The sequence below is a fragment of the Anguilla anguilla genome, chromosome 1 (assembly GCF_013347855.1).
Source record: "Anguilla anguilla isolate fAngAng1 chromosome 1, fAngAng1.pri, whole genome shotgun sequence".
Classification (NCBI taxonomy): domain Eukaryota; kingdom Metazoa; phylum Chordata; class Actinopteri; order Anguilliformes; family Anguillidae; genus Anguilla; species Anguilla anguilla.
The window spans coordinates 73,375,677-73,402,033 of NC_049201.1; the positions used below are offsets into that span (position 1 = coordinate 73,375,677).

General features: G+C 39.6%; 2 protein-coding genes across 2 annotated transcripts; both read right to left on the reverse strand.

Annotated features, from left to right (window-relative positions):
* Window positions 1-719: 719 nt before the first annotated feature.
* On the reverse strand, window positions 720-10,564 carry LOC118210748 (NXPE family member 3-like). Its single transcript, XM_035387158.1, has 8 exons — window positions 10,487-10,564; window positions 9,668-9,732; window positions 5,733-6,110; window positions 5,098-5,519; window positions 4,867-4,937; window positions 4,545-4,748; window positions 2,616-2,953; window positions 720-1,175 (listed from the first exon to the last, which is right to left on the reverse strand). Exons 1-8 carry the CDS (start codon window positions 10,491-10,493, stop codon window positions 981-983), a joined length of 1,680 nt encoding a protein of 559 aa, XP_035243049.1. The 5' UTR covers window positions 10,494-10,564; the 3' UTR covers window positions 720-980.
* Window positions 10,565-16,876: 6,312 nt separating this feature from the next.
* LOC118230678 (NXPE family member 3-like) lies at window positions 16,877-20,307 on the reverse strand. Its single transcript, XM_035423943.1, has 3 exons — window positions 19,933-20,307; window positions 17,979-18,281; window positions 16,877-17,071 (listed from the first exon to the last, which is right to left on the reverse strand). Exons 1-3 carry the CDS (start codon window positions 20,305-20,307, stop codon window positions 16,877-16,879), a joined length of 873 nt encoding a protein of 290 aa, XP_035279834.1.
* Window positions 20,308-26,357: the final 6,050 nt, after the last annotated feature.

The window sequence follows — 26,357 nt, forward strand, 5'->3', positions numbered from 1 at the left end:
GGTAAATGCATTGAACACATATGATTACATCAGTTAAATTCCACTCTTAAGGGGGCAGACTATCAGCAGTGGAAATTTACAGAACACTGACCTTTAAAAAAGTAGAAATAAAACAAGTTTTCATTATCTTATTCGTAGCTATGCAAAATCATTTATCATTAAAGGCACAATCAGCTGCCCCTCTAGCAAGCACACACCCCAAGCAGATGGAACATTCTGTCTGTTAGTCTTTTTTGTTTTTAAAGCAGAACTGAGGGCCTTGACATGTTCAAATTATGTTTTGTAGAGCAGTACTTGAGCCTTTATTACATTATTTCTAATCCTTTATAATAATAACAGTCTTAATTCACTGAATTTACTGTATTAATTATTATTAATAATGAACAATGGATAATCACATACATGTACTCCGAAGAAATAATTAAACCTTATAAATTTAAATGCTCTAAATCAATAACACAAAGGTTGTACAAATACAAGTGTGAATGGAAAATAGAACAAGTATCTTTGTTGACCAACATTATTCCCTGCTGTTGCCCAAAGTTGTTCCAAAGGACTTGTTTCATTTCTGTTACTTCCCCATACCTGTCCTTTCCCATCTATTATTTTCCCCACTCTCATAGATCCATCTCAAGGATACACAGACTGATATCCCTCCCCGAATTACCCCAACACCACCACAGTTCGCCTCATATTGTTGATCCTCTTCTCTTACCTCAGTGTCCACGTAAGTCAACTGAAAGTTCAAAATGGCTGCAGCCCAACAGATTTTGTAGCTCCCTATAGACAGGTAATACTTACTTCCTAAGTTAAGACAACAGAAATCTGAAGCTGAACCAGTTCATTAAATTAAAGGGAGCCTGTGCAAACTGCTGGGGCCCAAAACCAGGGCTCACTATATTCAATCTTGGAACAGTCTGATGTCACAAACAGCATCATACTGTGAGACAGAACCAGTGGGGTCAAAGGGAAGTGGGCATTCAGACAGGGCAGATGAATGAAAGCAAAAGGTTGATCTCATTCCAAATGACAGTTGGGTTGTGGTGGATAGCATCTTTACTGTAGTGGCAGGAGGTCATTTGCCAAACATCTATGAATGCCACATTAATTCCTTGGAAGATAGCCCTCAATATTGTGTCCAACTGTAAGGCAAGCCAGTCACTGCCAAACACATTCTGTCAAAGCAGGAGAGATGTATTAATAATATGCTACTCACAATTTCACTGAATACAGCACACATTTTAAGCGTAGAATAATGAATAGAAAATCACTTGAAAGGTAAAATACAACCATAGGTAGTGAAAGAAAAATGGAAATGCAAATTTAATGAAAAATGTACCGCACCAAGAAACCTTCAAAAGAACTAACTCTGTCGTAGGGCACAGGGCATCCCTATGTCTTTGTCAGGGAGACCTCTTAGTCCTTTTAGAGTTTTGCTGGTAAGATACAATTTTCATTTTGAGAGTCTATATTAGGGAGTGCACATTTCTTTTTTCCTGTTTTGTTCGGTTGGTTGAAGCATGATGGAGCTACGTTTTGTTCGGCAAACACATTTTGGACAGAATGATTATATTTCAACAGTGTTTTTTTCCCAGAATACTATATGGATGCTCGTTTGCATCTAGATCTTTTGACTGAAGAGGCCATGTTGTTTACTTAACATCACTGTTATGCAGCTCAAACCACTGGGATATTACTTGTGATCTGTGGACGGGGGAAATCACATCTTGAAAGAAAACCTGCTCAGCAGGAAGCAGAAACAGAGGATGAAGGCAATTACTTACAACTAATCAGCAAATATTAACATCAAACTTGCCTTTAAATGCCTTAAATTGCCTTTAAACACCATGATGTAACCACCAAAACCCAGGGTTGGAATTGTTCTGTGCTCGCATTTCTTGTTCACTACCTGTAGTTACTCACAATTGATGAGCTATAGTAAAGACAAAGGCATATGGATAGATCCTAAGCAAATCACACAGGCTACACAGTTGCTGAGCAGAAAATAGACTGGGTGGAGTATTTCCTTTGAAATTCATCATATAGGAAGTTCTCCTCAATTAGTATGCATTAAAAAGTTCTTAATGTTTTTAATGTGCACTTTAACCACATGTGTTTGATTACAAATCTAAAATTGTGCAGTACAGAGCCAAATAAAAAAGAAATATGTCTTTATCCCAAATGGTATGGAGTTCATTGTATGTATTCTTCATTCTCTGCACCCACACTTGGAGAATAGGCTATTCATGGCAAAGATCTGCAATATGCATATTTTGTAAATAAATGAGCTTAAAGTGCAGGATTTGTTATATAGCCTTAATTGCAGGTTGTGTTTAAAGCTAATGTGGTACTTAACAGAGTGATTTTTCATTAATGATTAAAACTTTTTTGTCTAAACTGAATTTATAGCTTTAATCTCCCTAACATAATGTGAAGAATGTAGTTGGCAATTATTCAGATTGTTGCCACACTTTTTAATTAAGATTAATGAATGAAAATGAGTTAAAAGTTAAAATGATCAGTTAAAAGGGAGATTTTCCACCCTGTCACTTTTCAGCTTACCAACTGCCAGTTGGCTTCAGTTCAGCCAACAAACTCTTATTATTGCACAATACCTTGGAGCCGGTGTTGGCAGACTTGATGACGACAATCGTGTCAGGTGCGCGCTTCAGCAGTGCAATAACAGCTTGGCGAATCCTTGCCACACGGCGGATGTAATATTTAAGCGGGAAACTAGTGAAGTGGGCCCAGATGGTGAAGACGATGACCTTGCGCGGACCGCCTGCTATACCGTCAATCTCATTGCTGATGTAGTGCAAATTGGCTATTGGGGATGTTCGGGAACGCAGTGGTGTGCCATGAGCCCTCCAGTGCAAGAGTATGTTATTTGTCACATCCACTGCCAAGAGAGGGCCTGCCTGTTCAGAGGAGTGGAGATCCATGTATTTTATGCCTGGGGAGAGTGGAAAAGTTAGTGCTATTTGTGGTTTGTTACAGTGAGCACTTGTTGAAGCTTGTAGCCATTATATGAATCAAAGCGTATCAGGGATGTATCAGAGTTAGACAAAGTAATTTCAGACAGCTTGGTGCCTAATAACTCATCAAAGTGTCTGCTGGTTTTTGGGGTGTTTTTGGCACAAATGTTTCATTTAAGTTATTGATTGCCTTGTTCTCGAGACCTTAATTGGCTGCTGATCAATTGGAAGGAAACCACAAAATCCTGTAGACACTGCGGCCCCCTAGGGATTCCGTTTGACACCCCTGCATCAAGGGATAATGAAGGCATATCAACTGTTAAATATAACATACAGGACTAATCAAATTAAGCAATTATGAGGTCATGAAGCCTCATAAGCAGACACACCAGTTTATACAGCCAGTTTATCTGGGTCAGTGTGTCCATCCATCCATCCATCCATCCATCTATTATCTACACCTGCTTATTCCTAGTCAGGGTGTGTTGGAGCCTATCCCAGCATGCTTTGGGTGAGAGGCAGGAATACACCCTGGACAGTTCACCAGTCCATCACAGGGCACACACACACACTCATAGCTACGGGCAATTTAGACTCTCCAATTCACCTAACCTGCATGTCTTTGGACTGTGGGAGGAAACCCACACAGATGCGGGGAGAACACGGAAACTCTACACAGGAGTTTCCGTGCTCTCCCCGCCAGTTGGGACTCCAACCAAGGAACTTCTTGTTGCGGGGCAACAGTGATACCCACTGCACCACTATGCCGCCCTAAACCAGTTTATCTACAGTTAAAATTATTTAAACTTGAATTACCATCTAAATCACTGTGCTCCTAATTAAAGAAATTAGTTGAAGCTATAGGCACAAATTGACCAGCTCATGCTTAATGAGGATATTTGGATTAAGCTCATAGGGAAACATGAAAAGGGCCTTTCGGTAGGCGTGTGTTACCGGCCGCCAGCTTCAGACAGTAGTGTGAATTCAATGCTCTTTGGAAACATAAAACAAGGTTGTCAGGAAGGTGAAACTATTATTATGGATATCTTCAATTACCCTGCTATTAATTGGGAATTGATGAAAGGACATGGAAATAGTGAGGAAGAATTTTTAGGTATTATAAATGACCTTTTTTGGCAACGTATGTCAGTCAGCCTAAAAAAGGGAATTCAATTCTGGATCTGGCGCGTGCGATGTAATGATCTCAACAGAATTTGTAGCATAGAGGTAATCGAGCCACTTTAATTTACGGCGGAAATTCAAACACAAAAGAAGAATGTTGCTGTTTAACTGCTTTAGAATGTTGGATTTTGTAGCGCATTGACTTTAGAACTGTTAAAAGGCCCAAGCTGTCCCGTTATTGAAAATTAATGCACACCTTTAGACCATTCAGATTTGAGTATTCTGTCAAGCTGTTGAAGCCATAAAAACGAATGATATTCATATAAATGGCTTAGACGCATATGACTGTATGATCCATTTACAACATCAAAATATTAATTAAGAATAATCGGTGTTAACCAACATACATTTTTATCCTACAAAAAAGCAAGAAAAAGGATGACTTACTGGGCACAGAATTTCCCATATAATGGTACCACTGTCTCATGGTGGAGTCTTCCATCATGAAAAGCTCTCTGTCCTTCAAGCACTGGGTTATTTTGGGAGCATTAAAATGACCTGTGGCACAGACCAGTGAGGTCCACACATCCCTCATGTAGAATCCAGCTGGAACGGGGATTTGCAGCCCAGGTCTGCATTTTACAGATGCACCTGAAACAGATACATGGAAGAATACACCTCAAAGTCTGAAGTAAGCTAGTCTAGCTCAATGTGTGTAAATTTACACACAGCAGTATCGGAAGATGAATCTATAAGAACCCATACAGACCAACAGTTGTATTGGAGGGAAGAATCATAATTTTTCTGTTCTTCCTTTTGATCCATCTATCAGTATATTTCCTGTGGAATGACATCAAATTTATGAGAGAGTGAAAAATTCCCAATTATTCATAAATATTCACAATATTTACAATAGTCACAATTAATCACCCAAATTCTACCTTCTTGTTTTAACTATTTAATATTGTACCCCCACCCTCAAACCCCCACTTTTTCTCACGTGGCCAGGAATTTTTCTTCGTCAGGCCGGAGGATGTTTCTGTAGCCCCCCATCTGATGGTTGACCAGGGCATCACAGGGCAGAGATTTGGGCTTCTTGCACAGCCACACCTCCCCTGTTCCTGGGTCCGGATACTCACAGCAGCAGTTTCCCTTTCGCATACGTTCCAGACCAGCCCCATCCCACTTTGGATTGCACTCCATCGCCTCTATAAACTTTGTCCCTTTGGCATCTGTCCCCATGAATACACCTCTGAAATAGACGCGGTCTGAGTGATATTTCCGGCTGTGCTTCAGGACCTGCACAGCCTCGCTGGAGTGGATCAGACGTACAGCTACCCAAGCCTCCCCAGGCCATGGCAGTAGGAAGCGCAGTGAGTAGGACCCATTGTGTAAGTCTGTCACCTCCCCAAACACACTAGCCTGGACCAACAAATAAACAGCAGAAGACATCATTCAACAAAAATGCTTGACATTCAGTGAAGGTGTTTGCCTGCCTTATATATATGAAATGTTTTCATAGTAGGTTATACAACATCAAAGGTACAGATGGAAAAAGGAATACACAAAGAAGACTGACACAAAAGTTAGATAATACTGTAACCACATAGCCAGCATTGAATAAACACAGAATACCTTTAGTTTTGTTGAGTAAAGCTTGGCCTGGAAGAAGTCACCTCCATATGGCTTCAGATTCTGGTGGAAATCTCTGGCCACCACTGTGACACACAGTTCTTCCCCTACCTGGTAGCTCTTCCGCTGCCCAGGAATGTAAAAATATGAGCTGGATGGATCCGTGCTTGCAGACAGGTCTTTAATTTGTTTGTCTGGACCAGGCCAGCGGATCATGTCTTGGATCTGGTGCCACTCTTGTGGGGCGATACCAATATCAGCCATGGGCTTGGTCATGAGAGGGACGTGCAAGTCATCAGAATTTGTGTGGTTGTGGTGTGAGGCAGGAGATAGGAGCAATGTGTTTGACTGCCTATCATTCTTCATCCAAAACTGTATGCCCTATTAGTAAGACAAAAGTGATGGGTGGAAATCAAATGGAGACATGAGAAAATAGTGTTATACACATTATTTCACTCTTCTCTGGAGCTATTTCAAGATACAAGAATGTTTGTACCCACTGTAATGAGGAAAACATACTAGGCCAGAAGCACCTTCCCCAAAATCTAAAGCCAGGATTCAATCAAAAGTTGTCCTTAACTTTGAGTCTGACTCTTGTAAGCTGCTTAGGTAGGTCCCAGGATTGTTTAGATTAAGATCTGAGGGGACTTGCTGAGCCTTATTTTGCACTCATTTCCTTTAATAAATGTGTGGTGGAACAATAGTCACTGTCATCTGCACATTATCACACACCAGGGGTTTCCTGATGTCATATAAGCCTGTGTCATAATGTGTAATATCACTGAACAGCTTATCAATGATTCTACCATGATGTGAGCTTGCAGCTTATTTGTTGTAATATTTTCATCAAATTATTGTCATGATTATGAAGCACTTTAGTCACATTTATGGTCAATATATTCAATTGAGACACTTTCCTTGAAAATCATTTTCTTCGTGGAAATAAACACTGAATTAGCAGGCATGCCTCAGGAGCAAATTGGGAAATAATTCTCACTAAACAATTATTCTACAACTAATGTGAGTTTATTCACTAAGGTTAAAGGGTATGAATTGCTAGCTGTGCTATGATAGCAATAGTATGTAGTATCTATGGTGCATTAAGGTATTGCTAGTGCATTGCTAGGTGGTTGCAAATGTATACTACATGGCTGCTAGGGTCTTACTACGTGGGACCTAGAGTGCTATTGGGTGGTTGCTAGGGTGTTACTAAGTGATTGCTAAGGTGTTAATAGGTAGTTGCTAGGGGGCTTAATAAGTGGTTGCAAGGGTGTTTCTACTGTAGATGGTTGCAAGGTTATTGCTTTGGTCTTACTCGGTGGTTGCTACAGTCTGTCTAGGTTGCTACTTTGATGTTAGAGGTGGTTGCTAGGTGGGTTATAGGGTGTTACTACATGACTGCTATATGCTTGCTAAGGTGTTACTAGGTGATTGCTTAGGTCTTACTAGGTGGTTGCTTGGATGTTACTAAGTGGTTGACAGGGTCTTACCTGACTGTTGCTAAAGTACACAAAGTAGTTGTTATGGTCTCACTTGGATGGACTACATGGTTGACAAGTTGTTACTAGGTGATTGTTAGAGTCTTACTAGGTGGTTGCAAATGTCTTAATAGGTGGTTGCTAGTGTGGTACTAGGTGGGTGCCAGGGTCTACTGCATTGATGCTAAGATAAACTAACTAGTTGCTAGAGTCTTACTTTGTAGTTACTAGGATTGACAGGATGTTACTGGGTGGGTCTTTAGGCATCTGAAGTGGTTGCCAGGGTCTTAATAGGTGGTTACTAAGGTATAATATGTGGTTGGTATAGCCTTGTTCAGTGGTTCCTAGGGGGGAATAAGGCTTCTAGGGTCTTAATTGGTGGATGCGAAGGCATACTACATGCTGCTAGGGTCTTACTAGGTGGTTATTAGGGTGGACTAGGTAGCTGCCAGGGTCTTACTATGTGGTTGCCTAGGTCTTTTCTAGGTTGTTGCTAAGGTATACTAAGTGGTTACTAGTGTACTAAAAGGTGGTTGCTAGGGTTTCACTAAGTGATTTCTCGGGTCTTACTAGGTGGTTGCTAGGGTGGACTAAGTGGTTTCCAAAATCTTACATGTGTACTAAGCGGTTGCTATGGTTTTACTAGGTATTTACTAAGGTGTTACTAGGTGGTTGACAGGGTCCTACTCGGTGGCTGCTAAGGTGTTCCTCTAGTCATTGGTATGGTCTTTCTAGCTGGTTGCTAGGTTATTACTAGGCAGTTGCCAGGTATTCATAACAGCCAATCAGAGAGGTGCGTTAAGGTGCTGTTTGTAAAATGCAAGGCAATGGGCCTCAGAAGTCATATCGTCATTCCTTTCTAGTTCGTTAGCATTTTTGAGACTTCTGGATCCAAAAATTAGACTGCCTATGGGAGAAATTAATACCGTTTTCATAATTTCTTCAAAATATTTTTTGACATTTAGATGTTTAATTGTACATGAAAAATAATTGTTTTCACCAATTTGTTTAACCTAAAAAATTCTGTGTAAATAAAAACAAAAACAAATTGCTAACGGCTCATCACACAGTTATGACATCACACTCATGGATGTATTTCCAGCAACCATTCACATGGCTAAGCCATTTGTTGTGACCCGTAAGTGTAATAGCTTATGTATATTTTTTTATTTTGTGCAGTTGTATATATCGCTGTAAATATATCTATTGTTGTTATTGTTGCTGTTCTTGTTAGTAATTTCCTTATGCTATTTGAGTACTTTCTTTAAATTTGTTGTCTGGCTAATGGTAGCTTTGACCAGCTTGAAAAGCTGCCAGGCTAGCTGTGAGGTAAATAACATTTGTAGCAGTGTTAGCTTGCTGTTAGCAAAATAATTATATCGGTTGGAAAGTGGCATCAGAATTCAGTGAATCCAGTGTCTTTTATGAGAAAAAAGTATGCGGATAAAAACATCAAAGTTTTAAACGACAGTTTAAATCACAGACTGTGACAGGGACGGTTATGTGAAACTCCCATTTATTTTCTCCATTGAGAAATTACCCTTTGATCTGGAAATCCATATATGGGTAATGGTTTTGCTCTGTGTCACATCAGAATTCTGAGGCCCAATGACCCTTTGTCAAGCCCCGCCCAAGTATTACTCTCCTCAGTTCCTGTTGGTAATTCTGTCAAGTTTTTGTTTCAGAAAGCAAGTTTCCATAGTTTCCTATAAGAGGAACATTCCATTCAAATGGGGGATAAAACAATAATCTCAAAAGTTATAAAAGACACCAAAAAGTCGAATACAAGCAACTTAAAGCAACCAAAAAGCTTAACGTTTTTATATATGTCTAAATAATCTAAAAACTGTAGGAGGTCTGAGCTTGGTGTACAAAAAGTGTCCAGAACAGTAATAAATAAATAAATAAATAAATAAATAAATAAATAAATAAATAAATAAGTGGTAGTAGTAATAATAATCATAGTAAACCAAGCGAACTAATGAAAGTATGTACACATTCAAAAGGGATATAAGGTTAAAAGAAAACGGGGAAGGCGCAAAGGCACATGAAGCAGTAGGCTACTTTGTGTTCATGTAAAAAGCCTTGATGTAAATCATCAAATCTGAATGAACAATGGAATGGGTTGTCTACAGGTGGAGTGAACCCACTTTCACCCTCCTGACTTTTTTGGGCTGTTGGGCTACACATTCCATTGATCTGTTTTCCCTCGTGGCAAATGAAAGCTACAGTTGAGCTATAGCATTTACTCCTCCCAGCCATTGATATGGAGCCGTTTGCCTGTCTATTTGGTGGTGGCTCTCAGGACTTTGTTGTTTCGTGAAATCCTATCATTTATTTTCCAGCCAGTTTTCTTAATTGCTTTATTCGCCGTGTGCTCACTACCTTTTTATCAAAAAATGAAATTGTGCTAAAGTGTAGTTTTATCAATAAATTGGTCCGAGTGCATTCGATACTTACGAGGCTGGACATAATCACCATCAGCACTACAAACAAAAACTTCAGGTGTTCTGCATGTCTGTGGACTACAATTACACACAGTTTAAATGGGATTATCATTCTGTCTGTCCCATCACATTATTGCTAACCCTTCTGTGTGTCACATAGTAATGCAATAATTATGCTGCTGGAACCTAAAGCTTAATCTTACATGTCTAACAACTTTCCGTTGCAATAATACAGCTGCCATAAGCTACTGAACAATGTCTGCATAATTATATTGGACATGCAAATTTTACATGATAAATAACCACACACACACATGCACACATACACACACACACACACACACACACACACACACACACACACACACACACAGTGATGACCATAATGATTGGGACAAAGACATTTTTTATTGATTTGGCTCTGTATCCCACAGTTTTACATTTGTAATCAATCAAACAATTCACATATGATTAAAGTTCAGATTCTCAGATTTTATTTAAGGGCATTAAATAAAATGCCCTTAAATAACATTATAACACATATATATATTATACATTTTGGATTCATCATGTAGAAATTGAAGCAATTATAGATAGCTAGATAGATTGACAGTCCACACACATTAGTTAAAACATTTATTCTTCTTAATTTTTTAAAACGTTATTATTCGGTTATTATTCATCTGAGCTCGCATTGAAAATTATTTCGGATAGTTTCTGTAGTTTTTGCAAATGGTGATAACAAACTTGATCATTTTTCACCAACAACTTTAACATCAACGGAATTCAAAATAACCCTTATGTACAATGAGTAAAAACTTTTTATACTTACTTTCCATTGCTTTTGGTCTCGTGGCAGTTTCGTGGTCTGCACTGTTTCCACCAGGTTAGGTTATATAGAGGGCGTGTCGAGACATTCGGTGCTGCGCATCAATAATGCGTTTGCGTTTTAAATGAACCCAGACATCGCTGCCGCATTGTACTATTCTGGTAGCGTTATGAATGCTTTCCACGTATGAATAAATGAACACATAACATAGGTGCGAGGAATGTTTTGTTTATTTCAATTTGACAATTTGATATGAAAGCGCTGTTTGTTCAGTTATGCAGTCGGTTATTTAGGCATTTCGTCTGGATGGAGTTAACTAATGTAAGCTGCTTGAGCAACGCTGAAGTTGCCTCCCGGTTCGCGGCCCCCATTCTACATTACTCGCCCACCTTACACTGCTTGCGTTATAGAATTGTAGGCTATGCTTTCGCAGTCTTCCTTGTGCGTTTGCAAAAGCTTCCAAACCTGAGCTACAGTTCAAATGAGCAATTGAACAATGGTAGGAATGTGACGAAATATTTATTTATTTATTTATTTATTTATTTATTTATTTATTTATTTATTTATTTATTTATTTATGTACACAGTAAAATGTTCAGTGTTAAATCAACACTTACATAGTATGGCCCTGATTGGTGTAGGCTATTCTGTTAGAGTTGAACTAACACTGGGCATTTTACTGCGTAAGCTATGTACACTTTGCGTGTATTTTAAAGTGCAAGGTATCCAAGTGTCGCACAAAGATTTTTCTCCCAAAAACCTAATTGCCTCAACATTCTATCATTGTATATGAGAGTCCAGGAACATCTGAAATGATTTGGATGAAATATTACTACAGCATTTTGAAATAAACCCACTCCAGACTATACTAAGCACCCCACCCCCTCATCTGTGATACATGGCTTGAGCATGTATGGCTGCTGTAGTTACTGGCTCACTTGCCTTCAGTGATGATGATAATGATAGCAGCAGCAGAATGAATTTTGAAGTGTATAGAAGTGTTTTATCTGCTCAGGTTCAACCAAATGCATTCAAACTCATTGGACGGCGCTTTATTCAACAGCAAGACAATTATCCCAAACATACTGCTAAAGCAACAGAGGAGTTTTTCAAAGCCAAAAGCGAGAAAACTCATGACTGGCCCAGTCAGTCACTTGGTCTGAATCTAATTGAACATGTGTTTCACATGCTGAAGAGAAAGCTTAAGACTTAAGGCAACCATCCCAGAAACAAGCAGGAGGTAAAGATCGCTGCAGTACAGGTCCCGCAGTCAGAGAAGATACTCAGTATTTAACTGTGTAGCTTGCTCTTCCTCCACCTCCTAAATATTGGGAAAGACTGAATAGTATTATGAAACATTTCATTTGGAAAGGGAAACGCCCCAAAGTTCAATTTTTTATGCTGAAAAGTAAAAAAGGCTGGCAGATAATTTGGCAGTTTCTGATTTTAAGACATATTTTTTAGCTTTCAGAGTTGGAAATGAACTTAGTTGCTCAGATTCTTTTTGACCAAATTATATATACAACCCTATCTAAACAACAGTGTAGATTGCAATATGGTTCAATTGCAGGCCAAAGTTATCTCAATATGGCAGAAACTGGGGAAAATCTATAAATTTGAAAACAAGCATTATAAGCCATTATTTTATAACAGATCGTTGCAGTCTGGAAAACAACCTTCTGTATCACAGTGGTGCAAGGCTTTGGGAGATAAAATGGATGATAAAGGCCAATTAACTGTTCAAGATATTTGTGAAACATAATTTCATCAAATATTTTTTTTCTGTTTTTACAACTAAGATCAGTTTTACAGGCAGTGGGAGTCCCCACTAATATACAATTTATCAGTCATCCGATTGTTGATACAAAAGGTTTCAAAGATCATTTACCAGCAGTATATCAGTTATTTATTATGCTCTTTGTAGTTGTATGCAATCCACTCTTGCTATTATAGAAATATTAAATAAGGACCTGAATTTGGATGACTTATCAATCAGTTTGGAGAGAGCATGGAAATGTTTCTTTTTTTCCTTGCAGAATCTGGACTGGCAAGCCAAAAAAAAGGGGTTTTAGAAAAATACAAAATGGCAGAATGGGGGTTTATCACAGGAGGGTGATATGTGTTGATGCGCCTTGAGCCAAGGATTCTAAAGCATATAGTTCAGGACTAATAAAGCGAAGTTGCTTGTTATAGCACCACCTATTGGTGGAATTTACAACACATCAGAGTCCGGGCATGATGACGGGTGTAACGTTTCCTGATGATAGGACATTGCAGCCAAGAGTTATGCTGCTTAATGTTCAGCAGTGTCCCACCCAAAAGATAATAACCCATTTATAGCAGAACAGTTTGGAAAAACAAAACGCTGTTAAAAAGACATTTTCAAGATACTCTTGACATTATGTGAGCAAACATTTGGAGAAGATCAGATGAAATTTATGGGAGTAGTACAAAATAACTAAATAATAATAAAAAAAAATGTTGGAAAAAGATCAGGAAGTTTTTTTCCTTCTAGATAAGTTGGTTTGGCAATTATTAGCAAAAACGTGAAATGGCGTATAACAGCACCACCATGTGGTAAATTGTGATTTGTACATATGTTCTGAATTCGGAAGATTCAGACACTAGTTTGGAGGAAACAGAAATATATTTATTTGTCACTTGTTGGTGCTTTGAGAAGCTGTGCTCATGTGTAGTAGGCCTGTTGCTGACACAGGACACTTGTGCCACTTCTTTCATTGAGTGGAACAGTCCCAGGCTGCATGCATCATAGGAAATAGGTACAAAGATGCGATTAAATGTTATTATTTTTTTAAATCGGGTAATGTCTTGTCTTGATAAACCTTTGTCATAAACAAAAAATAAGGAACAAAATCTTCTCCTATCTCCCTCATCGGATCCAGGAAAAATAATGAACTGCAATAACAAAATAAAATAAAAAATAATGAAGGCTGGCCTTTCCTGGACTTTCTGGCCTCTCTTAGACTGGCTATGTGTCTCTCTTGGCTTGCAGTTTCCTGGGTCATGTCCAAATCAGCGCAGTTGCCTACTTGTGCTAGTTGAGTATACTTTTTTTTTTTAAAAAGCTGTTCAGTATGCAAAATTTTGAAAAATTGAGACTTATATATGTGAGGTGGTGGCACCTCTCTCTCTGATTTCTGCGGGTTAATTGACCCTGACGAGGGGCAGGTGTGTGAGTACTATGGTGAGGTGATAGCACCTCACAGGTATTTGTCTGAGCTAATTGTCCCTGATGAGGGTCAGGTGTAGGAGGCCTATATGTAGCCCCTGATTTCTGGGGTTCAGCGCAGACTCATTGTTTGTCAGACTCTTAGTGTGTAGGGGTGTGAGAATCGGCAGAAGTTACCGTGTTGATCCTATCTGCCTGATTTGATCACTGTTTAGTTTCTTCTCGAGTTGGTTATCTCTCTGCGCTGTGGAGGACATTTTGCCCTCGTCTCTTTAGTTTTCTTTTTGTTTTCTACCCGCCAGGCTGCGAATATCCTTTTTCTTTTGTAAGTAACCCCACTCTGTTTTTCTAGTGGGGGTTTTCTTTTTGGGGCAGCTACGCTGCGGCGGTGTTTCATTTCTTTTCGTTTTTCTGAGCCCGCTGACAGAAGTTTCAGTGAGTGGAGAGAGCGATTACTTCGCTCTTTATTTACTTTTTCCCCTTCCCTTTCTATCGCTCAGCGATTTGGTGGTTATCCCTCAGGGTTAACTTTTAGATCCCCTCGGTCCGCAATTGCGTCCCACCCTCCTCAACCGTGACAATATATCCAGATGAAATACTTAATTCCATGTTTTTCGTTAATTCAGGCATATTCAAGCATACCATTAACACACTAGGCAGTAAATGAACATTTAGGTCCTTTAAATATGCAGCCTTGTTGATGGATCATATTCCATCAACAAACAAACACAGATGGCTTACTTTTATAGTGCATTTGTAAAACTGACCTATCAGTTTACAGAATAGCTTTGAAATGGCTCATTGTCACCACTGACTGCATCAGAGTGTGAATTACACAGCTGGGGGACAATTTATGACACTCCCACAGTGTGGTTAGAACAGTCCGGTGGTATTTTTTGCATACTGCCCATACTAAAAAAGTATGCAGTTCTGTAGGCAGAAAACAGTACTCACAATGCTTAGTAGACAGTACATACTATGAGAACAGTAGTTAGGAGGCTGATTCGGACACAGCCCTGGGCTCTGCCCGAGCCAGAGCCCTGTCTACTGCATCCTGTGTCCTGTGTACTCGCATACTGTGTTTTTTGGGGGGGTTTTTTACTGCATAGTTAGTACATGATTTGCACTTTGTGGAAAATGCCCTCCAGGCTGTGGCCATTTTCCGACTGTACTGTCAAAGTGTCGTAAAATGTCCCGCCCTTGTTGTTTACGATGCCAATGTCTTAACAACAATGCCAACATTTTAGCAACAGCAGTTCCTCATTCTGTAAATATGGGGAGACAAAACAGGCTTGAGCGGTCCACACCTTCTGTGTTTTGTATATCCACAAACAGTAAAGTCAGCACCCTTATCACGGCAAGGGTCCAGCAAACAAAATCCATAGTAATTTTTAGTCCTGATAGAATGTTCATGGTTTACTAAGCAATTCTCTGGAGGAATTGTCATTGTTGACTGTTTCGCTGTTGCATTGTGTGCATAACTGTCTCTAGTTTCCATATACTATCTGGAACAAGATGAGCCCTCCTGCAGGGCTTTCTGACTAGTACTGGCCAAGCAGTCCCTCAGCGTAGCCAATGGGACCTGCTATGGCTAAGCAACTACTTGACATGGAGAGCATAATTTCTTCCTAGTACTCAGCCAGCCAATGGCAAGCTATTATAGTGACAAATGATAAGCTTTTTAGCCAGTGACATGACATTTATAATGGCGTATAGGTTTTTAGGCTTTCATAAAAGAACACGCATTGTTTCTCCTGTGTTCACAAACCGTAACCTTTTCAGTACACACACACAAGGTTACGTATTGGCAAAAACATAATAAAATTCTTGAGACTATACCTTAAAAGGTAAAAATAAATAAAGAGTAAGCCTGATTTTGAATAATAAATGTGGCTTGAGAAATTGTAGGATCATGTGTTGGATCCTCCATCCCCCATGGGCTGTTTGACTAAAACTTCAATCAATGGACCTCAGCTAGATGGCTAATGTAGTTATTTTCTACTATCTTCCAGACCTTCTGCTGCTAGCAGTGGTAAGAGGAGAGTAAGTAGGGAATGGAGAGGGAGAGAGTTAGGGGGAGGGTGACAGGCTGGTGGAACGGGAGCTAATTTCAGCAACTCCATCCATGAGAATATAATATAAAATATATAGTATTTTAAAGACCCATAATATCATTTTGTTACTTTTAGTGTGTCCTGTGTCCTTTTAGAGTCTCCAAATGGCCTTTTTGGAAACTTGCCTAGGCATAGCTGAATGCTCATTTTTATTGGTACTGTCATCAAATTTGAACCAGAATCTGTTCAGCATTGTGGCTGTGGCTGCATTGTGTGGAAACTTCCACTTCTACCATGTTTGAACTTCTGTTACTTTGTTTCTGTAATATTCAGAGTAATTCTGACACGTGGAAATCAAACTCCCAAGAGGTACCCTTCATAAGAGACCAGGATTATGTCTGTGGCCAAAATGGTTCAAGAGGGTTCAAAAGGGTTCAAGGGTTTTTTTTTTGGGGGGGGGGGGCACGTCATTTTCAGGTTTGTGTTAAAAAAGGGGGCACTACAGAAGGGAATAACATCCTGTAACATCCCATTTTGAAAATAATTATGCATACAAATTTTACACCTGAAAAGCTCTAAAACATCTGAAAAAAAAACTCAAATGAAAACAAAGCTGATTTTCTGAAGTAGAATTTTTTTTTCTTGCTAGTGATCATCATAATGAACAATATATATATATATCCTCTCAGGCGGAGACTATTAAACCCTAAAAAATGAATGAATCTGAACCAATAACAAAATACTGTAAAAGTAAAAGTATTACAGATGCATGCAAAATCGAAAAAGTATATTTGCTGACTTCATCATTCCCTGCTGTTGGCCAAAGTTGTACAAATTGTTTTCTCCATTATCATAGATACATCCCAAGAATACACAGACTAATATCCCATCCCGAATAACAACCAACACCACAGCACATCTCATATTTTTGATCCCTTTTTTTTCTTGCTTCAGTGTCCACTTGAAGTAATGCAACCATCTTAAACTGAAAGTTCAAGATGGTTGCATTCCAACAGGTTTTCTCGCCCCCTATAGACCAGTAATTATTTAATACAATAGCAACCTGAAGGTGAACCACTTGGTTAAAATAAACAAGAGCCTATGCTAACTGCTGGCCCTCACAACCAGGGCTCAAGGGGAAGTGGGCATTCAGACAGGGCAGATGAATGACATCAAAAGGTTGATCTCATTTTGATTAATAATTGCATTGGGATGGATGTTTTCGGGACTGTAGTGGCAGGAGGTCATTTGCCAAACATCTATGAAGGCCACATTAATCCCCTGGAAGGTGGCCCTCAATATTGTGTCCAACTGTATGGAAAACCAGTCACTGCCATACACAGTCTGTCAAAACAGGAGAAAGGTATTAATCAAATGCTGCACACAAATTCACTAATTATAGCACACATTTTTGAGCATAGTGTAGTGAATAGAAAATAGCCATACAGGTGAGAGACAGCAAAGCTACCACAGGTAGTGAACAAAAAATTGGAAATGTAAATTTAGTAAAAAAAGAAAAAAGGTTACTATTCAGTAACATAATCTACATTGCCTCAACATTGCATTTTAATGGCATATATGTGCCCCACAACATGACATAACCACCAGCATTGAGGGCTGAAACACTTTTGTGCTCACGTTTCTTGTTACTCACAGCTGATTGCTATAGTAAAGATAAAGGCATATGAATAGACCCTAAACTAATCATACAGAGGATACAGCAGTGGTGATTGGTGAGCTGAAAATAGACAGGGTGGAAAATTTCACTTGAAAATGATCAATGGTCTCAACCTGTTTTCTATCATTTTCCTTGATTAACAATACATTCATTAATTCACAAAATACTCAATACCGTCAGTCATAGTCATTCCCCAATGAGACTAATAAAGCTAGGAATATTATTATTTTTTTGCATCACAAAATTGTGCACAGTTTATCAACATTATTTAAAATTGTGGATATATGATCTTCGCAAAATCCCAGAACAGGCTACTCATGGCAAAGATCGGCAATGGGCATTTTGTAAGTTTAAACAATCTTGAAGTGCAAGTGTTGTTAAACAGCATTTGTTGCAGGGTGCGTCTAAAGCTAGTAGTAGTTAACAAAATAATGTAGGTTTTCTGTTAGGCATATGCTTTTTTTAATGATTAAAACTTATTTGAACTAAATTTTATTTATTGTTGAATTTCCCTAACATGATATGAAGAAAGACACTGAACGGAAGTTCTCCACCCTGTCTCTAATTATATACCTTATAGCTGGTGTTGGCAGACTTGATGGCGACAATGGTGTCAGGTGCTCGCTTCAGCAGTGCGATAACAGCTTGGCGAATCCTTGCCACACGGCGGATGTAATATTTAAGCGGGAAACTAGTGAAGTGGGCCCAGATGGTGAAGCCGATGACCTTGTGCGGACCGCCTGCAATACCGTCAATCTCATTGCTGATGTAGTGCAAGTCAGCTATTGGGGATGTTCGGGAACGCAATGGTATGCCATGAGCCCTCCAGTGCAAGAGTATGTTATTTTCTACATCCACTGCCAAGAGAGGGCCTGCCTGTTCCGAAGAATGGAGGTTCATGTATCTCATGCCTGGGGAGAGGGAAAGATTCAAAGTGTATCAGAAAACCTTGTGGTAATAAGATCAAATTTCCATTCAGGGATAACACAGATGTATTCACTGAAGGTGCGCCAAAATAATTTCAGAAGTGCAGGGGCCAAATATTTTTACAGTGCCGTGAAAAGGTATTTGCCCCTTCCTGATTTTTCCTGTATGATTGCATATTTGTCACATTGAATGGTTTCATATCTTTAGACAAAATGTAATATAAGAGGATATATAAAGGTAATCTTAATAAACACAAACACATTGGAAGGTTATTATTTATTTTATGAAAAAAGTTATCAAACACCTATATCACCCATGTGAAAAAGTAATTACCCCATAAAATTAATAATTGGTTGCACTACCTTTAGTAGCAATAACTGCAACCAAATGCTTACTGTAATTTGATGTCAGTCTTCGACATCACTGTGGAGGAATTTTACCCCACTCTTCTTTGCAGAGCTGCTTTAATTCAGACAAATTGGTAGGTGTTCGAGCATGAACTGGTCATTTCAGGTCCTGCCACAGCATTTGCATTGGGTTCAAGTCAGGACTTTGTCTGGGCTTCTCCAGAACTTTCATTTTGTTCCTTTTCGGCCATTCAGATGTTGACTTGCTTTTGTGCTTTGGATCATTGTCTTGCTTCATAACCCAATTACGCTTCAGCTTCAGCTCATGGACAGATGACTGGACATTCTCCTTAACAACAGAGTGTGCTCGATTCAGTGTTAGAACAGGGAGTCTCGGTGGCGTTTGAGTTACTGCAGCTAAATAATTCCATCAGTTATTCACACCGTAGCCGTCTCGTAACGAGGCTAAATCGTATGCGATCTACTACTACGGCTAACTATATACACAAATTTATCTCATTAGGATATACCTCTTGAAATGCATCATCACGTGGTTACCGAACATGTTTTAACGTTATATATGTTAACATTACGGTCACATTTTTGTGCTTGATTATTACTCTCTCACTTCTCATTTTACCTCAGCAATGCAGCGTTACGCCTCGGTGGATAATAAAGTACCGCTGTGTATCAGTGGATGTTGAGTGGGTCGGGGAGGGGTTACAGAACCACAAGCACAAGGTCGCATCTGGTCCAATCCGAGGGATGTACTTTAAATACCGAATAAATGTACAGTATTATGTTGTATTGATTGATTGTTTTCCGTAATTAAATTAGATTTTTTTTTTTTTGTTGCGTAGTTTCAGTTGGCATTTCGTACATGCGTATTTTGACCAATAATTGCGTGGTTGGTACACAAAATGCGTGCAGGTTGGCAGGTCTGCAGTCCCCTTTCTTATATATTGGTATTACATTACCCTCCTTCCAGTTTTCTGGTATTTCTTCAGTTTCTAAAGACCATCTAAAAATAGCTGCCAGTGGTTTAAAGATTATCTCACCTAACTCTTTGGCATGTTCCATCAGGGCCTGCTGCCTTATTTGTTTGTAGAGTGTCTAATTTATATAGTGCGTCTTTATCCTCTATCTCAATATCTGCTAAGACATTCTGAGTACTAAATATGCCTTCCGGACCATTACTTTTTGCACCTTTGACTATACATGACAAGAACAAAGATTAATGAAATACAGAATACCTTCAGATTGGGTGAGTAAAGCTTGGCCTGGAAGAAGTCACCTCCATATGGCTTGGGGTTCTGGTGGAAATCTCTGGCCACCACTGTGACACACAATTCTTCCCCTACCTGGTAGCTCTTCTGCAGCCCAGGAATGTAAAAATATGAGCTGGATGGATCCGTGCTTGCGGACAGATCTTCAATTTGTTTGTCTGGACCAGGCCAGTGAAGCATGTCTAGGATCTTGTGCCACTCTTGTGGGGCGATACCAATATCAGCCATGGGCTTGGTCGTGAGAGGGGTGAGAAGGGTCGTGAGCAGGTCATCAGAATTCACATGGTTCTGATGTGAGGCAGGAGCCTGGACCAATATGTTGGACTGCCTGTCATTCTTCATATAAAACCATATGCCCTGTTATCATGATATAGGGATGGGTGAAAATGAAATTGTTATGTGGAAACAAGAAAATACAATGATAGACCAATTTTTAGAAACATTCTCTGGACCCATTAAAAGGGACTGGAATGTCTGAAATGAGAAGAATATGCTACGCTTGGGTCCAGGAATGTGTTCCTCTAAATATAAGGCCAGGATTAAATCACTAATCAAGTAAAATGAATGAAAACACACTGAGGCCAATGATTATTTAACCCTCCTGTTCTGTTCATTTTTTAGGTACAGCAAAAATGTTCCCGGGTCAATCCCCATACAGGGGGGGTTTGCAAATACATGAAATGAACCATTTTCATTTAAAATGTTGATTACACTAATTAAGGCCATTAGAAGAAGTTTCATACTGAAAAAATAATTTTAAGTATTTTTCCTAGATTTTCAAACTTTAAAAAGGGTCAATTTGACCCGCAATATAACAGGAGGGTTAAAAGGCAAGTTTGCCACCCTGTCAATGTTCAGCTGACATGGGGATTTTGCCTGTATATTTAGCAGTGGTTCTCTGGACTTGACCTTGTTCGAGACCTTGTTTCTTGAAATCCTATTATTTATTTTGCAGTCAATTTTCTTAATTGCTTTTTTTGTTGTGTCTCACTGACTTGTGATCAATAATGGAATTATGGGAAATTACAGTTTTGTCCGTACATTAGTCGAAGTGCATCCAATACTTACCAGGAAAGACATAATCAGCATCAGAACTACAAACAAAAACTTCAGGTGTTCTGCATGTCTGTGGACTAAAATTACACACAGTTTAAATTGGATTATCATTCCGTTGACCCCATTCCCTCATAATTATAGCTGGGTGTTTGTCACAGAACTCACAGGTGTCACAAATTCTGTGATTTTGCCTTTTTTTGGCAGTATAAGGTAGCACAGTGGTGCAGTGGGTAGCACTGTCGCCTCACAGCAAGAAGGTCCTGGGTTTGAATCCGGGCCTTTCTGTGTGGAGTTTCCATGTTCTCCCTGTGCCTGCATGTCATACTCCCACAGTCCAAAGACATGCAGGTAAGCTAATTGGGGACTCTAAATTGTCCATAGGTATGAGTGTATGTGCCCTGAGTGAATGGTGTGTGTGCCCTGCAATAGATTGGCATCCACGGTGTATTCCTGCCTCTCATCCAAGTTTGATATGGAAGTACAGCATACAAGATGGGGTCTGGGAGGCAAGATTCACGTGCTAGCCCGGATACCAAATCTTGTATGAGTGCCATGCTAAATGCTAGTAATATCCTAGTATGTGACAGAGCCTGGGAAATTCAATATAAAATTATTCAATTCGTCCACAGAACTCCTGTCATATGTAATAAAATTAACTCAGAGTTCTCTGCAATGTGTCCTGCAAAGTGCAGGAACAAAAAGGGTACATTAGCACCTTTATTCTGGACATGTCCATTTATTGCCTCTTGCAGGGCCAAAATTAGAATGGAACTACAGCATATCCTGAATGTACTTCAGTGGACCCAGGGTACATTATTTTTGGGATGAGGGGGGACACAATTAGCCTGCCTCTAAAACAGGAAAACCTGGCAAAAAAACTACTTGGTGGCTCATAAATATATGTTGTTAAACTGGATCAAAAACTCCCTGCTCACATTAGATCTCTGGAACAGATAAGATTTTTTTAAATTCTCCCTCAAGAGAATATGGGCTCAGCTAAAGGAGGATAATTATTTTTGAGCCCTTCCTCTTGAACTTGATAGTGTAGTGAACAGACCATGCTGAGAGGTCATGTTGACCAATTATCTGTCATTTGTAAAGTAGTGCTTCATTGTCTATTACAGTAAGCTCGATAATTAAAGAGATTAATTAACATTGAACGCCTCTTTCTGAGAAAACATTATGATTCAAATTGTCCACCAGGGAGAGCTGTATATTTTCACATAGCCTAGTGAGATAGGCTTGGGCATGTACATCTGGGTACTGGCAACAATTTCTAGTGCCTAGGCAAGATGGAAAAAAAAGATAAAAAATGGGATCATTTTTATTGCCAAACTGAAGAGGTACACTGTAAATACTGCAATGAGGTGTACAAATACAACACTACTACAAGCTCCATGATGCACCACATGAGGAGCAAACAAAAATGTGATGAGCACAGAACTTAAATTCACTGAGCTGTGTTGATTACTACATTCCCTTTTTGTCAAAATTTAACCCTTGTTGTATGGGCATTGTAGTGCAGTCAGTTTTGTCCTGTATGCTGTCCATGCGTGTAATATTATTTCTGTTATAAAATAAATAAATAAAAATAATTAAAAAAACTTGACTCCCAGAAACTTTCATGAATGGCACATTTCCACTTCTTGTTTAAATGCCTGTACAAACAATCTCTCACTCTCTTACTAAAGTAAAGGCAGGTGATAACCACAATTCCTGCATCTCCTTGTCTGTCCACACCACGGCTGGCATGGCGTCTGACATGATTTTCCCCTTTATTTTTTGTTCAGGGAATTTTTTTCTTTTGCAAAGAAATTTGTTCATATAAAGCTTGATAAATGAGGCCAAATGTTTGCTTACCTTCTGGATTGCTACTGTTGCTACAGTTGTGCATGTTATTTAAAATAATTTCCCACTGCTGTGCATGATATTTATTAATTAATGTAATAAATTAATGTTTTTTTTTAAACACTCTGCCACTTTATTCAGTTTTCCGTGATTTTCAAACCTTTGTCATGACTGCTCCATGACTTCAGCCAATATTTTCCATGAAAAACGCCCAGCCGAATATGGAACATCTAGAGTGCCACAACAAATAAGAAATAAATGAAAGAATAAATAAATAAATGTGGAAATATAAAAATGAATAAATAATTAAAAAATAAATAAATATAATAGGCAAATCTAAAAATAGTCTACATAAATAAATATGGAAATTAATATAAAATTATAAATTATGCACAATTAAGTTATTATATTTTTTTAAAATTTATATTCTTTTCAAATATATTTATTAATTTATATCCATATATTTTTCTTAATTATTATATATAGTTTCACATTTATTTGTTTATTTCCCAATTTATTTCAGCTTTTCTTGATGAGCACCACCTGTCAATTAACTTGCTTTGGTCCACCCACTAAGTCCAACATTGCAGGCTTTCATTCTTTCTGAGCTACAGACAGCTTTTCTAAATATAAGCAAGTATGTTCATGCGTAACTCAGTTTCTCAAATATTGAATGAAACTGCAGACATTTTGTATACCCCCGCCAATCTTGTGGTCATGACATACAGAACTGCTCCATGTCACCGCTTCGGTAAATATCAGATTTGCTAATCTAAAGTAAATTGCTACCTAGCTAGCTTTTATTAGGTAGGCTACAAATAGGCTATAGCTCAATTATTTTTAGCTTACAGTATATTTTTGGATATTATTTACACCTACCGCTGGTGGTTGTAGAATGGCATTCAAACTGTCCACCATTTCTTTCAGCACTTGATGGTAAATTAAGCTATATGAAAGCTACAGGTATTAAGATTGCAGAGTACTCTCTCCCTGCCACACAATGTTACATCCATTTCTAGCCCACTACCTGCAAAAAATGTGATTGAATATTTGCTATCTCAATGAAGCGACTGATTCTCTATTTGTGGGCATCTGTCATCGAAAAGATCGAAAAGACATTAGACCGAAGAATAATGTACAGCCTTATGACATATTTTTGCAGATATTGGTAAGCCATGAAAAACATAAATGCAATCAATTATACGTTTGTATCGCATGACATGGAACTGTGTTGCATTACCTTACTGTGTACTAACTGTTAAAGCATTTAAGACTGTTACATAGGTGTACCCCCCGCCATGTTAGTTTTTACCCCACCCATATAGGTTATTTGTATTGTATAAGTATTAATTTATATAAGTATAAGTATTAATTGTATTAAGTAATATTTTCAAAAGTGAGCCAAATACAATAACCATTAATTATTTCCCCACTCTCATTACATTACATTACATTCATTTGGCAGACGCTTTTATCCAAAGCGACGTACAAGAAGTGCATTTTCATGATCGTAGACAACTGCTGAACACGGGTTCAGTAAGGTACAGTTACTTATTTTGTACAGCTATTTCTAGCCGAGAACAATGAACACTATCCTGGTCTAACATCTGCAAAGCCAAACTAGGCAGAAGATTAAGCTAGAGTATTAGGACAAATACAATTTACCAAGAAGTGCAGGGATGGGGCAACACGTAACAAGTGACAGGAAAAATGTTTTTTTTTTTTTTTTTAATATATATATACACAGCATGATGGTGGTTATTCTAGGTATAGTCTGAAGAGATGAGTCTTCAGGCCACGGCGGAAGATGGATAGTGAGGGGGAGGTTCGGAGAGGGACGGGGAGTTCGTTCCACCACTTGGGAGCTAGGGTGGAGAAGCTCTGTGATCCCTTTGGGCGGGTGGGAGGGGTTACAAGACGCCCTGCTGCTGCAGAGCGGAGTGGTCGAGCAGGCACATAGAATTGAGTCATGTCCTGCAAGTAGATGGGGGCTGTCTTGTTGGCGGCAGTGTAGGCAAGGGTCAGGGCTTTGAATCGGATCCTGGCAGCGACCGGTAGCCAGTGAAGTGATCGCAGCAGAGGAGTGACGTGGGAGAATTTTGGGAGGTTGTAGATGAGCCGGGCAGCGGCATTCTGAATAATCTGTAGTGGCTGTATGGCACAAGCTGGCAGGTTTGCAAGGAGAGAGTTGCAGTAATCAAGGCGAGAGGTCACCGTAGCCTGGACGAGCAGCTGGGTGGAGTGCGTCGTCAGGTATGGTCGAATCCTCCTGATGTTGTATAGGAGGAATCTGCAGGACCTTGATGTTGCCTTGATGTGCTCCTTGAGGTCCAGTTGGTCATCCAGGACCACCCCCAAGCTCTTGGCAGAGTGAGAGGCAGTCACTGTGGTGCCATCAACCGTGATTGAGAGTTCACGAAGCAAGGAGGTTTTGTACAGGAAGAAGAGCAGCTCAGTTTTGTTGAGGTTGAGCTTCAGATGGTGGCTGGCCATCCAGGTGGAGATGTCAGCCAGGCAGGAAGAGATCTTATCCTTGACCAGTGTGGCCGAGGGGGGGAAAGAAAAGAAGAGTTGTGTGTCATCTGCATAACAATGATAGGAAAAACCATGTGAATTAATGATTGAACCAAGAGATCTGGTGTATAAGGAGAACAGTAGAGGACCCAGTACAGATCCCTGCGGCACTCCCGTAACAAGTGGATGAGAAGCAGAGGCAGACCCCTTCCAGGTGACCTGGTAGGTCCTATCTGCAAGATAGGAAGCGAACCAAGACAGGGCAGTCCCGGCAATTCCCATCCCAGCCAAGGTGGAGAGGAGTATTTTATGGTTGACCGTGTCAAAAGCTGCAGACAGGTCAAGAAGGATCAGGACAGAGGAAAGGCGTGAGGCTCTTGCAGTGGCAAGTGCCTCCGTCACAGCTAGGAGTGCAGTCTCTGTTGAGTGCCCAGATCGGAAGGCAGACTGGTGAGGGTCTAGCAGGTTGTTCTGATGGAGAAAAGAGGTTAATTGTTTAAGAACTGCTCGTTCGAGGGTTTTGGACAGAAAGGGTAGAAGGGATACGGGTCGATAATTTGCTACATCGGAGGGATCTAAGGTGGGTTTTTTGAGTAGTGGGGTAACACGAGCCGTCTTAAAAACAGAGGGAACATGACCAGAGGAGAGAGAGGAATTAACAATGGAAGACAGATAGGGAAGGAGCTCGCTGGAGATAGATTGGAGAACTTTAGATGGGATGGGGTCAAGTGGACAGGTGGTTGCGCGATGAGAGGTGATGAGTTGTAATACATCGGAGTCCTCCAGCATTTCAAAGGAGGTCAGTGTGGCTGTGGGGTTGTCCTGGGGGGTTGGGGGGCTCACTGGATGGGTGAAGGAGTTACGGATTGTAGCCACCTTTCCTTCAAAGGCGGCCAGAAAGTCATCTGCGGAGAGGGAAGAGGGAGGTGGGGGTGGAGGAGGAATGAGGAGGGAAGAGAAGGTGGAGAATAGTT